The sequence below is a fragment of the Lagopus muta genome, chromosome 7 (assembly GCF_023343835.1).
Source record: "Lagopus muta isolate bLagMut1 chromosome 7, bLagMut1 primary, whole genome shotgun sequence".
NCBI classification, from domain to species: domain Eukaryota; kingdom Metazoa; phylum Chordata; class Aves; order Galliformes; family Phasianidae; genus Lagopus; species Lagopus muta.
This window is the reverse complement of record NC_064439.1, coordinates 14008365-14022195: the sequence shown is the minus strand read 5'-3', so window position 1 is coordinate 14022195 and position 13831 is coordinate 14008365. Positions and strand designations below refer to the sequence as shown.

The window sequence follows — 13831 nt, the reverse complement described above, 5'->3', positions numbered from 1 at the left end:
AGTTGGCAGGACATTTAGAATTTTCATGTGCAGTAAATGACCAGAAGTGGTGTGAAAACCAAAAAAAGGTCATCAGTTGGCAAGAGGAAGGAGGAAAGAAGAATGAAAGACAAAGATGAATTTACGGAGTGAATTAGAGTAAGCCTGTGGAGAACAAGAACAAGTTGGATTTTGAAATGAATGTGGGGTTCTGCGTGGTTGTTTGAGGATTTGAGTGATATTCACTCCTTCAAGTGCTCGAGATAGGCTGAAGGGGGAAACATTCTGCACAGGCAAAAATAGCAGAAATTGGGTCAGCCAAAGAAAAAAGAGTTACGGTAGTCCTAAGGAAGGAGCTGCAGGCATGGATGACAAGATAGTATTGAGGTGATGTTTCATCCTTTCGACATATTCTGTTTTTACATTTAGCTTGTCGTTTCTCTTCTCTTTCCTTGAGTGCAGTTGTTTGTTTATTGAAAGTCAAGACTTTAACCAAGTGAAATGATGTGTTTCATTTCATAAAATGGGGCTGTTTCTAATCCACGTTCCTGCTGTGACTCATTATAGCATTCTGTCCTATCCAGCTCTACTTACATTTAAAAATGCTACATTCCAGTATTAACATTTTAAATCCTTCAGACTCCCAAATCATAGGATTTATTTAATTCTCTTTTAAGAAAACTAGTACTTTGGAGGGAAGTTTATTAAATGTCTTGAATTTTTGGGAAGGATTATAATTAGGCCGCAAGAGATTTGAATTCCAGCCCTCCTCATTCCATTAACCTTTGAAAGTTAATTTTTGGTAGTGATGAAAGCTGAGGATGGGCTCAGTGTGTTAGTTAGCACTCTAGTTTTCTTGTCAAACTGCTAACTTCTGACAATGATGGCAAGTGCTTGTATTAGAAAACAGAAAGCCATGCAGCAGACGGCGCACTGCTTTGAAAGCATATGGCATTATTTTTTCCCTCATTGAGCCCCAGTGTAGAAGTACATGTCAAAACAACATCTATTTTAGAAAGAAAATGGTTAGATCCCATTGTTGATTTACACTCTCTTCACACTTTATGATGAAGTCAAAACTCATGGTAACAAGAGAAAGGAGCTGATTGCAAAGGCTGAATTCATTTAGTTTTAATCCTCGTAACAAATGACGAAAAGTGAGATTCAGTGAGATTAAAACAGGAGCGAAGGAAGCCCAATATTTACCAAATATGCCTGGAAAAGCCACATCCATGGGCACACACAGCTTCTCCATTAAAGAAACACAGGTTTGCCCGACTGGTTAGTCTATATAGCAAAACAGCTTTTACATCGACTTTTCAGACTAACACTGCTAAGATATGGAGCAACTCTCAAGGTTTCTGTTTGCCAAGCACCATAATGATTTGCCTTTTAAGGAAACGTTTTTGGTTTATCTGATTCCCTGATCTTTCCAATACTGTAGCACCAGTACTGCCTGCTCCTTTCCTGAACGAAAAGGAAGACTGAAAAAAATTGTGCTTCTCAAGGCAAAAATGGACTCTGTGAGCAACAACAGCAAATCTGTATGGAACGCAATAAAAGGGATTTTGGGTAAACATGTTAAACAGTGCATTTGATGTTCTGAAGAACGTGCATTCAAAGACAAAAAAAAAAAAAGACAAGAACATTCCCAGAAACATTTCTGGAGCACACTCATTTTCTTTTCCTCAGCATTTAACCCAGAAATTCATAGGACCCATCCCTGCGAATATCATCTTGTGGTTTCTGCTTCAAACTATGTACCAGCTGCCTCTTATTCCCAAGCATGTATCAAGGTGCTTCACCAGTAATCTCCACTGGTACATTCCACCTAGGATGGGATAATGTCAAAAACCACATCATTTTCTTTCAGTTCAGCTTCGATCAGACCATTGTGGAGAGCCTGTGTAGCTCTCAAAGCAGGCAGCTCAGAAATTCAGCAAGTATCCTAGAGAGTTAAATCCTCATTCTATAGATCAAAAGAAAAAAAAAAAAAAAACAAACCAGCAAAGGAAACGTAACTGTATCTCAAATGAGCTCACTCACTGTCAATGGAAAAAAAATGCAGAGGTAACTACTTTTTTGGCTGTGCTGGGTATTACCATTACATGTGATTCTGGAATAACCCAGAGGCCACACAGGCACACTACTCCTGTCAGAAGTCTTTTGAACTAGATGCTGAACAAACAAAACCTTTGCTGTGGTGTTTGATGTCATGGGATGATTGCACATGGTACATGGTATATGGGCTTTGTACCATTTCCACAGCAACCAATTTGGTGTTTTTGTCCTAGGAGTCCTACCTTAGCTTCAACCCAAAAACGCGCCTTTCCTCAGATCAGACATGAATGTATAAAAATTTACTGCAAGCTGTTCCCTATACAGAGCATTCCTCCTTACCTTTATCTTTTTCTTGCTGGAATCCATGATCATTTTCCAATCTGATCCATTGTTGCTGTAGCCAATTTTGAATTTTTTCATGAACACTTTGTTTTCTCGGTGCTTGCCTCCTTGGACAATAATGCCCCTCACTTTCTTTTCTTCACCAAGGTCTATTTGAAGCCATTCATTTGTATATGGATGAGTAGTTGGTGGCAGTGCCCAGCCAGAACGGCTTGTTATAAGGCGAGCATTTTCTGGGATCCAGTTTCTATCAACTTGAGTAGATGCAGTAATCTGAGAGTCAGGTATGAGCCCAGACACCATGCCCAGCATCCCAGAGCAAGGATAATCTACAGAGAAAAAAACAAAGGAACTAAACTGTTAATCTGAACAAGCACCAAAGCAGAAACAGGCCATATTGATCATTTCAACTCTGATAAGCTATTTATTACTTTCTTACATGCAAAATAATCTTTTTGGATTTGTATATAATTTTCATTTGTTCAAACATGCACTTCCTAGTTTTGGCAGGAAATGGAAGTACCAAAATACCACAAGTATTTCTGTCCTTATGGGAACCAAAAGGATCAGAAAATCCTATTCTATTCTTGTTTTCTATTCTTTTTGCTCAGTCAAAGAGTGCAGGGTCATATCTGAATTCGAATTTTCCCTAGGGAAAGTTTCCTAAATCAACCAAAAAACAGTTGCAAATTATTTATAATGTTGTTCTGTAGGGAGTAATCTGTGTGATACAAAGGAGTTACATTCCAAAAAGTAATACTGATTATCACTGAGAACATGAATTTATATGTATAGATACTGAAACAGGCTTTAGATCCCGGGGTTTTTACCTTGTAGTGTTTTTAAACGTAGGTATATATGTCTGTTCCTTGGGCAACCTGCTGAGAACAAACTGCAAACAGCAGGCAAGAGAGGGGGACTGAAGAGTAGGAAGGGGAAAAAAAGAGTGGTGTGTATCTGAGGCATTTTGCATGAAGCTGTAGAGTAATTGCATGAAAAGTAATTACACTTTATTTAACTTAAAGCAGAACATTCAAAAGAGAACGCTGGAACAATATTCTGATAACACTGTACGTTTGGGTTGTTGGGTTTTATTTCCTTTCTCATTTTGTTCACATTCCTACAGTCAGACCACAGCACAAATAGTGAAGATGTATTTCACAAACAAAAATAAAAAACACAGCATAGGCACAAGAAATTCCCTTGGTTCTAAAATCCTTCCCCAGACTTACCTGTTATCTTGCAGCCATACACTTCAAATCTCAGTGATACTCCATTTTCCCAAGACATGGGTCTAATTCGTACAAAACGTGTTAAAACTGGTTTGGCAAAAGGTCTGTAAACAACATCGGTGGGATTGCTATTCCCTTGAAAAACCTTTGTGTGGAAAGAAAAGGTTTATATTTGTTAGGTTTTCTTTTAAATGGTGTTTAGATTTCTGTATTTTATAGATACTAGAGACATAAGATCTAACCAGGGTTATTTCTGTGGGAGATGAGAGAAAAATCTTGCATGGGGAAGTATTTCATTAAACTCAGCATAATTTTTGCAGACAGCTAAGCTTTCCTTTGCGAGGAAAAAGATGTTTGGTGGTACTAAAAAATAGCCATGTCCCATAGCACGCGGCAGAACACAGCAGGAGAGCTCAAGGCCGTCAGGAGAGCAGGAACTCACCTCACCTGAGCACAGCAAGGCCCTGCCCACTCCCTGCCTATGTTAACACCTTCCCAACGCCCAGGCCTCTGTGTGGGACTGGCAGACACTGGTCCTTGCCACCCAACGATTGCCATGTCCTGGCCAAACGCCTCGCTGCCCAATTAAGGCAATTTGATTACTCAAATGTTTGTAGAATGATGCCAAAAGCTACAAAGCCTCATGCCCAAATTAAAGGTTTGGACTTCAATTAGACCATATAAAAATTCCCTATATGGAATTAAGCTAAAAACACTTTGTTTTGCTGTCCTTAGGTTTCAGAGTTTTTCAGAGTGTGTCATGCAAGCCTTGATCTGATGACCTTCTGGGCTTAACTCCTTTTTAACAAATGCTCAGTCTTTCTTTCTCCTTGCATTCTGAGATAGAAGTCTATTTAAAGTCTATATGGCGGGTTCTGAGATTTAGCCTCTGTGTGTCCCCTGAGGCTAACAGTCAAATCAGATAAACAATAAGACTTCCACAAGAAGAGAGAGGATTGTGCTGTTCTTTCATGTTGAGGATCCTGCAAACATGCTCCTTCCTAGCAGAGCTGAGATCTTGCAATGTTCCAGTCCAAAGAAAGTGATTCAGTTTCCTGCCTCTTTCTCACGTAGAGAGGACAAGCTTCCTGTTATTTTCCATAGATGCAGTCCCCTCTCTTTTTATAGGAGGTTTTCCCATTTCTTACATACAGTGTCTACTTTCCTGTTTGTTACTTGCAGTAACTGCACTAATTTGGAGCGGAGGCCAGCAGCACACAGCTGCCAGCTCACCAGGCTCAGTTATTTCTTAAATAATTTAATAAAGGGGTTTCATACACAGAAAAAGATTTTAAATGGATCTACATTTACTTTCAGCAGCTATTTTCTTTTTCTCTTGGAAGGACCTGTTGTAGTTCTCTCAAGGTTTGCATCTGATCAAGGAAATGGGTCTCTCAAGGCACCTAACTTGTGAGCGTGCAGTGCAACGCTGCCATGAGGCCTCCTTAGAATGCTGGCGGCTGCCTGCTTTTGTCATCCCTTCAGCAGCTGAGTCTCCTTCATTGGTTTGGACAAAGCTTTTAGAGGGAGACCAGTGTGCAGGTTTTTTTCCTTGTCCTGATCAACAGCAAAATAAGGTCATTTTAGAAATGTGACCTTTCAAGAAACCTGTTTTTTTTTTTTTTTTTAATAAAGCCTTTGAAAAAGTAAGTGATTTAAGAACGAATGAAGGACAGCACGTACAACAGAAACTTGTGTAAAATACACTCTTGGAGAATTTACAGATTGAAACTGGTAATGAAAATCAGGCATGGTCTGACTCTGAAAGAGGCATTTGTTCAGGTTACTGGAACCAGAGCCAGAAAACCCTGTGCCTTGTACCCACTGTAGTGTTGGCTCGTTTGTGACTTTGGGCAAGTCAGTTATTGTACCTTTTTACATCATTACACAGTGCCTACATTGAGGCATTTGACCTTCTAAAGTTCCTTCTCATCTGTAAAACCAGGATAATACCTGTTCAGGAGGCTTTCAAGATTCTTGTTCTTTGTTTCTTTACAAAGTATTTCAAAGAAGAAAGATAAATGTGCTAAACACTGCTACCATTTTGATTAGATAAAAGCAGCAGACTTGGCGTAACACTTACAGATGAATAAGGGACAAACCAGTAACCAAATATTTAGAGTTAGATACGGTTACGCTGACAGAGCATAATTTTACACAGCCAATCTGAGTCCTTACAGAAGGGTCACAAAAAAAGCTGTTTTGAGGAGAGACAGCAGAAAGTCTTCTACGTTGCATCAGCCTCCAGCAGCCACTGGGGATGCTGCTCTCAGATGTATCCCAGGTGAGGTGGAATGCAAGTTACAGCCTCACTGAGAGCTGAGACAGAACTGACTTCTCCGTAATGAGCTTTATGTTCATGGTAGTGGATAATGAAGATTTTTCTTACAACTGTCTAAAGCTGGTTCATTGGGAGGTTACAGGGAGCAAATCTGCTGATAAATGGAAAGGTGATAAAAATCTATAAGGATGGAAAGATAAGCCTAATTATCTGCCTGCATGACCCCATCACTGAGATGCTTGAAAGTCTAACAAATTACTAATGGCTTGCTGGCACTCCTGCAAGATAGCAGGGCAAATGGTATCCTGGGCACCATCAAAAGAGGGGTGGCCAGAAGGGAAGGGAGGTGATTGTCCCCCTCCGCTCTGCTTTTGTAAGTCCCCATGTGGAGTTCTGTGTCCAGGTCTGGAGCCCCGAGTACAAGAAAGACAGGGAACTGTTGGAAAGGGCCCTGGGCAGCCTGGTCTAGTATTAAATGGGGAGGTTGGTGGCCCTGCATGTGGAAGGGGGGTTGGAGATACATGATCCTTGAGGTCCCTTCCAACCCTGGCCATTCTGTGACTATGCTGAGGCACCAAAGCAGCGCATATCCAGAGCTTCACCGTATATAAAGGACTGATACATTTTCTAAAAGATTCCCCATAATCTTTTTCTCAAGGTCACATCGGAAATTTCTGTCAACAGGGAAACAGCAGCATACTCTAGGGAAAAGATCCAAACCACTCCAGTTCTGGTGGCTACAATAAGCAAAGCAGAACTTCACACCCTTTCCAGCTGCTGCACACAAACGATTTCTGGGGCCGTTTGCTACCGAGAAAATTGCTGCCTTTTGGATTTGGGATACTGCTAACACTGATCATGCTGATTAAACCTGTGATACCTTATTCCTCTCTTTTTTTTTTTCTTTTTTCCCCTTATTTAACAACTAAAAGTAACTAAGGAATTCAACAGCCTATTTTTTTTGGCAAAAAAAAGGTAAAAGAGAAAGAACTTACAACAGGCTTGTTTCCTTCCTTCAGTGTAATCCAGTCCTCTCCATTGGAGCTGACATCTACACGGTATGTTTTCAGGTAATATTCTTTCTTTGTCTCCTTTGAGATAGCTCCTTGGGTCCCAATTCCAGAAACGAAGCGGAGAAGGCCCAGATCTACCTGTGGTAGTGAACAAAGAGGAATGTGAGGACCATCAATGCATAAGTGACCCTTCCCATCCCTATGTTTCACAGAGGTAATAGGGGTTTGTATAAAGGAAACTGCAGTATATCGTTGCTAATGACAGTACTAGTCTTCTTTATTGCTAACAGGGCCATCACAGGAGAAAGAAACATTTGCTTGATCAGCTACACACATGGCAGAGGATTTCCTTTATGGAGGAGGAATCAGAAACCCCATCACTGCAACCAGGCACCAGACTGTAGATAAGTTATTTGCAAAGCTCCTCAAGGACCAGTCTGGTGAACAATCTTACTTAATACTTTCATTAACTGTCTTGCATAGACGCAAATGAAATTTGCTGAGGACACAAAGCTACCAGGCATTGTCAATACAGAGGAGAGCCATGCAGTGAAAGCTGAATGACCCCGAGGACTGGATTATTAGAAATGGGATAAAATTTAATAGTACGATATCGAAGTCATGCACTTAGGGAATGATAAAAAGAATTCTGCTGAAGCCTACAAGCTCATCACTTGCAAACAGATGAGGAGAAAAGAATCCCATGGTACATTATTTAGTCACATGATAATTATGAATCACTGTGCAATTTTGTTGGGAGAAAGGCAAATGAGTTGCTAGCTTGTACACTATGAGGCATTTGCAGAAAAAAGAAGGAGGCATTAACACAAGTACAATAATTTTGCTCCAACTGACAAATGTAATGAACTTCAAGCTTTACAAAATAATGGCAATTTGAACTTGCTATAGAAATGAATGCTATTGTGTGCACACAAATGCTTGCTAGAGGCCATCTCTCTTCCTCAACCATTCTCTGTCTTTCCCTCATGATATTACAAGTGATTTATATTAATTTCCCCCTCAAAAAACTATTTCTAATCCAGATCTATGTCATCATATGTAGTCACTGAAGCTGTATGAGTATAGCTGGGAGGATGATGTGGGGTGCAGGAGCAACACTACTCAAGTCAGCTCTACTGGCAAGAGAAACCTATGTCTCAGAGCACAAGTCCAGATGCCAAATAGCTGAACCTAGGCATGAAACTTTCACACTGTCTGGCTGATGACCACAGCTTTGAAACACTCCATTTCCTTACTGCTTTTCTTTAGCCATAAAAACAAACTTGATAAAATCAAATTCATCACTCTGCTTTCTCCACAGCTGGAACCTTCTCTTTGTTTCCTAAAGCAAACTATTTAAATTCAATACAAATTACACTGTTCACAAAATATTAATCAGAGCAATTAATTCACTTAAACTTGTTGACCAGGCTTTAGGAGCATAATAATAGGTTGATTAATCCTTCTCACATGAATGTCCAGAGAATGTCTCAGGCCTTCTCATTATTTCCAAAGTATGCAGGATGGGGCACATGCATCCCCTGTGTCCCACAGGCATCCTTTTTCCTGGATGTATGTCATATATCCAAAGGCGCTGGAGCAGTTAAATCAACATGCTCTGCATTCTCTCTCAAAAGGCTGAAGGAAGTGCTATTGAGGACAGACTGCCTGCTCTCTCAATGCCCATGTCATATGCAAGTCATTCTGAAGTCTTCCAACACAAGAATAGAAGCCTTGTGTGTGACAGATAGAACCAGCTTTCAGCACAAAGCTGCTGCCCCTGCCATGGTTTTTAAGGCTGATGAAGCCTATATGTAACATTTAAGCGTTGGTCTGTAGAGGTGAAATAGTGCAACGTTTTGTTATCTCGTGATTAAAAAAAAAAAAATCAATCTTAAAAAAAAAATAATCAGAGCACAGCCTTACAAAAACAATCAAGTGATTTAAAGTAACTGGAGAGTCTCAGATGTTAGATTGTTGCAATCTGAAAGTTAATGGGGGAATCTGGGCATCATTGCGCTGAGCAATCTCAGCTTAACTTCAAATGCTCTCCAAACTGTACTCTGCTGATTGTAAAGTGTGCTGCGCTGAGTTATGTCCAATACCACATTCACTTCCAGACTGAAGTGCACTTGAAAATCTGGAAGTCTGAGGGAGTGCAGAGCTAAGTTATTTAAATGATCTGCTTCTCTTACAATTTGAAACAGCTCTTCAGTTTTGAAATGATTAGGGTCCCAAGCCTGTACCATTCCAACTGATTTGAAATGATTCTAGTAGGGGCTTTTTAATATACAGTAAGTACTTCATTGTGAATAAAGTCAAGCAATGGCCTATTACAAGAACTCTAGATATTCAAAGCTAAGTTAAAATTTAACACTGCGGATTGAGGGGAAGATTTGATTAGTTGATGTCTGAGCGAACAATTACAGCCAGTGGTCTGTGATCACTCAGGCACCTCAGGCTTGTCCCATCACAGAACGTCAGGTGCCCACATTTTGCTAAGGCCCAAATGCTGATATTCAAAACGCTCCTTTAACTCCTGAGGCATTGAAAATCCTGAAAGCCATCCATCCCACTGCCCGGAGCAAAATCCTGTACACAGTAAGTTTTGACAGCTACTGTCAGACCTAAAAGCTGACAGAACTCTACAGGTAGGTAGAAATTATCCTGGTGAAAGTTAACAGTGAACTGAGAGAGGGAGACTGTGAGTAGGCCTCCAGTTCACTGCCTCCAGCTATGGAAGAAGCAACCTAATTGTGCTCCTTGCGCCAGTAACTGTGACATGGAATACAGCTCTACAGGGGAACTGCTTCTCTCCAGGTGCCTGAAAATAGAATTGTAATACTGAACACCTCTCTGTGGTACCTCTGTGTTTGAAAATCAAACTCTACCAATCCTCTCTAAGTAAGGTATTTAAATAAATTATGTAGAAGAAAACCTGGAAATTGCATGAAACACCTTAAAAGAGCTGTCAAATTAATCTTTACTAGTCATTTCTTGATGTATTTTGTTCTCTTTCTATTTTTTCATGGTTGAAGCTCAACCATTTTAACTGCTATTAACAACTGGAACCTGAAGGTACCAGAATGTAGAGGTTGTAAAACAGAGATCTTTTGTGCTATGTTACCTAGAGGAACCACTGCAGCAGCTCTAGTACAGACGTGTCACAAATGGGTAGGAGTTCCTATACTTTTTGGGGGTGTTTGCTCCACAAGTAATTAAATTTCCAATCAGCTCAGTGTGCCTTCTCAACAGAGTGTTAATATGACCACAGGTGACCCATTTTTTTTCATGTCCATTCTTCTCTAGTCACAATGTTAATATGAATCTTTAACAGCTAGCTTTCTGTTTTGGACTTCTTGTCCTTTATTTGTGTTTAGAACTTGCGTTTCATGTTAAAATGAACTGCAGAGATGGTGATGAATCACAGTACTTTTGAAGACGAACATCAAATGCATTTCCCTGCAATTATTTGACATTTAGCTTTCTGCACATATGATAAACAAACATCTGGAATTTATTTTACAGGATGCAAACAATTTTCTAAGTTACTGCATGCTGTATGGTCACGGTCTGAGATAGACAGTTGTCTCCAAGCCTGAAATCACGACGTTTCATTTCCACGAACAGAATTTTTGCTTTAACTAGCTGCAGTATACTGACAGTCCGTTTTCGAAATCTTGCTCTCCTTCATTCAGATTAAAAAGCTTCTCTCTTCTGGAAAATGGTGCCTTAGGGCCCTATCCAACAAACTGCTTTGATAATTGCCTGTGTTGCAATGTGACCGCCTCTATTGGTAAGTACAAGTCTGGGAGCAGACCTACCTACAAGAATGGGCCCCAAGAAATGAGGAATATCTCCAGTGTGTGTTTCTTCTCCAGAAGAAAAATGTTCGTGTAGAAAAGTCTCAGTTTTTCCTATTTCTAAAATCAATTTATTTCCTGTGAAATCATATTGCAAGACACTATTTCTGCATATGAATTACTTCCACAATATTTATACTGCAATACCTTTTAGCTTCCAGGAAAAATATTTTTAATGCTGTCTTACTGTCTTCAAAATATGTGGGTGGGTGACACACTTGTAAGACACAGATATGCAACGGGTGGCATGCACATTTGATTTTGAGACCATTTAAGGAGAGAGAAAAAGAATAACATTTAGCTCTGCATAATATATCATGCAGCAAATCTTAGCAAAACTGCTGGTTAATGAACAACACACAAAACGCAAGGCACAAAATGAATATTGCTTCTCCCTGTCGTCATACATAACCATGGCATTGTTTGGAAGACTTTATTTTCAGAATGAAAATCTGCCTCCCTAAATAAAATACAGTTGCTGAGTGAGCTGTAGCAAGGGAGCAGTTTCACGAGCTTTTAACACTCCTACTGTAGGTCTGTTCAACAGCCTGAGAAAATAAAGGACAAAGCGCTGGAGTTTGATTAACAACAGGAAGCTTTTTGTTGTGGGCATCTCTTGTGGCTTGAAAAGCTGTATAATCCATCACTTGACACAACACACCAAAGTAAATATTTTTAGAGAACTGTGTCATTTCCCCAGATAGCATACAGTGCTCTGATTTATATTGACTGTTGTGATGCTTCACTGTTCTGTCAAATATTTTAATTAATCAAGAGCTAATCTTTTTCATTTGTTAAGCCCATATTTTTTATTAGATGTTGCTGTTGTTTTGACCAATCACATGCTCCCATGATGTACATACAGCTATCAATTAGTTGCTTTATTTATTGAGCTTTAAGTAAAAAAGATTACAATGCTAAGTAAAAATGGCACAAGCTCTAGTAGAAATTCTGAAAGGAGTTTCACTAATTTGGTTTGAGTGTTATTTCCAAAAGCCTTCATCCCTGAATTGAATTGTCATTGAAAGAGCACAACCCCTTGATTAATGACAGAGTGTAAATATTCATCCTGGGTTTAAGTGAAAGTAGTGAAGGCTTTTGTGCAAAATTCTCATTGGTACTTGTGTCAGCTCCACAAACAAAGCAAGATAAAAATATTGCAGTTGGTAGGATCTCTCCTGAGTCACTGAAGTCTTTCTCATTGACTTTGACAGCAACATCCTGAAAGCCTGACAAGAGAAAGCAGCTAATCATGTGCTCGACTTCTAGCCTGTGCTAAACAACTGCCCTCAGTCAGCATGCTTTACTGAACTGATGCCTATGTGACTTGGCAAAAGTGGGAAGGTAGGAACAAGAAGATGAGCAAATATTCATGCCAAAGAAGAATGCTTGGCAGCAACAAGCAAATGAACTTTCTTTAGCATTTGAAATATTCCTTGCAATCTTTGCCCTCTGCCCAAATGCTTTTCTGAGCAGGAAAAACGTGAGTGTAAAGACTGTGTGCCTGAAGACAAAGAACTGATTCAGAGGAGGCTATCACACTGAGATACTGATGCTGGGACTACAGTACTGAGTACAGACTTTTTTTTTCAGAGGTAGATCAGCTAGTTTCTACAAGAGAAAAGTCAAAATCGTCCTGAAAAAGTATGACTAATAGACATAAATGAACCTCAGTCGTCACTGTGGGGCTTCCTGGAAAAAGAAAAGATGCAGAAAGTATAAGAAAAATGAAATCCAGAAAGAAAGGGAAAAAAAAGACAAGAAAAAAATGAAAGAAAAGGCCTCTGTGTCTCTGACAGAGAAAAGATAATGCTTGTGTGGGCTGTGTTGCATCTGGATTCATGGCACATTCTCCCACTCTTATGTTAATTTTTTTTTGCATAAATCAGAAGCAACTAATTAAAAAAGAAATATTTAATTCTGACATGTTCTTTGAACTGGTGTTCCATCTGGTTCTGTTTGAATAGTAAAATCTGCTGTAGTTGTAAAAATTGGCAAGCAGCACTCTGGTAAAGAGAAACAAAAGAGACTCAGTACAGCAGGTTAATACACTAGCATTTCAACTTGAGACATTTCCAGAATTCAGCAAACCAAATCGCTCCAGTATGGAAACTATAAAGATCAAATGCGAAGGAGAAATACTGTGAGTAGGCTGGGAGAAGTGCTGCCACTGGTACACATTAGCTCAGTGTGATGTTTTCAGTGTGGGGCTTGGAAAGGGTCAGTTTAAGAGCAGGGGCAGTGCGCTGGTCCCCTGGAAGGGGCTGACTGTGTTGGCGGGTGGAGACCGAGTACTCCTACCACTCTTCATGGATTCCAAGCTGCACCTGACGTGGTCCTGTAGGGCTCTGATGTAACATGATCATTATTCAGAAGACTCAGAAAATACCTTCTTTTTAATTTATTTCCTACTTCAAAACTACTTCAAATCTGAACACCAAGTTACGATAACAAAGAGAGGAGAATGTAATAGTATTGGGATTTCTATAGACTCTGGGATACAAGTAATCAGTATCTTGTGCCATTCAAAACCTCTTTGTAGCAATGCAGAGAAAGGCTGATTAACTCCCAGTCCTTTAGAAAAGGATTGTTTTACGTCTTGCAGGAGCATATCTTGCTGTGAAATATTACTTCTTTAAAATGAAAACCTTTGCTTCAGCACTACATTAACTTGCAAATGGATAACCTAAGACATGTACAATGACTTGGTCAAAAAAAGAGGAATGTGAATGGCCCCTTTCTCCAGCTAAGATACTTAGGAACCCTTGCTGAGCCATAAATGAGTCAGGAACGTAATACTTTTAATTAACGTTTTCTGAATACTTATTTGTAATTTACATTTAATTTTAAACCTGAGTTTAATCCTCTGATCTGGAATGAAGACAACTATTTAGTGCAGTCTGAATGTAACCTTCCCCAGTTTGTGTTAGAAACTATAGAAAAGGGAAACTCAATAGCAATACTTGCAGAACCACTCTTTTCTGAGGGAGGGACATAATTGTAGGACTTCTTTCTCTCCCAACTGTACCAAGCAGCTTATGCACAAATGGGAAATGAGTA

The 13831-nt window shown here is 39.7% G+C and overlaps 1 protein-coding gene across 2 annotated transcripts in view; it reads right to left on the bottom strand.

The window, feature by feature from the left end:
- The window catches only part of NRP1 (neuropilin 1), a 109551-nt gene that overhangs the window by 25515 nt on the left and 70205 nt on the right, over nucleotides 1–13831 (bottom strand). For both annotated transcript variants that reach the window (XM_048952287.1, XM_048952288.1), the window contains exons 8-10: nucleotides 6891–7046; nucleotides 3615–3759; nucleotides 2380–2711 (exon numbers count right to left, since the gene is read on the bottom strand). In XM_048952287.1, coding sequence (XP_048808244.1) covers nucleotides 2380–2711; nucleotides 3615–3759; nucleotides 6891–7046 — 633 coding nt within the window. The remainder of the gene's footprint in view (nucleotides 1–2379; nucleotides 2712–3614; nucleotides 3760–6890; nucleotides 7047–13831) is intronic.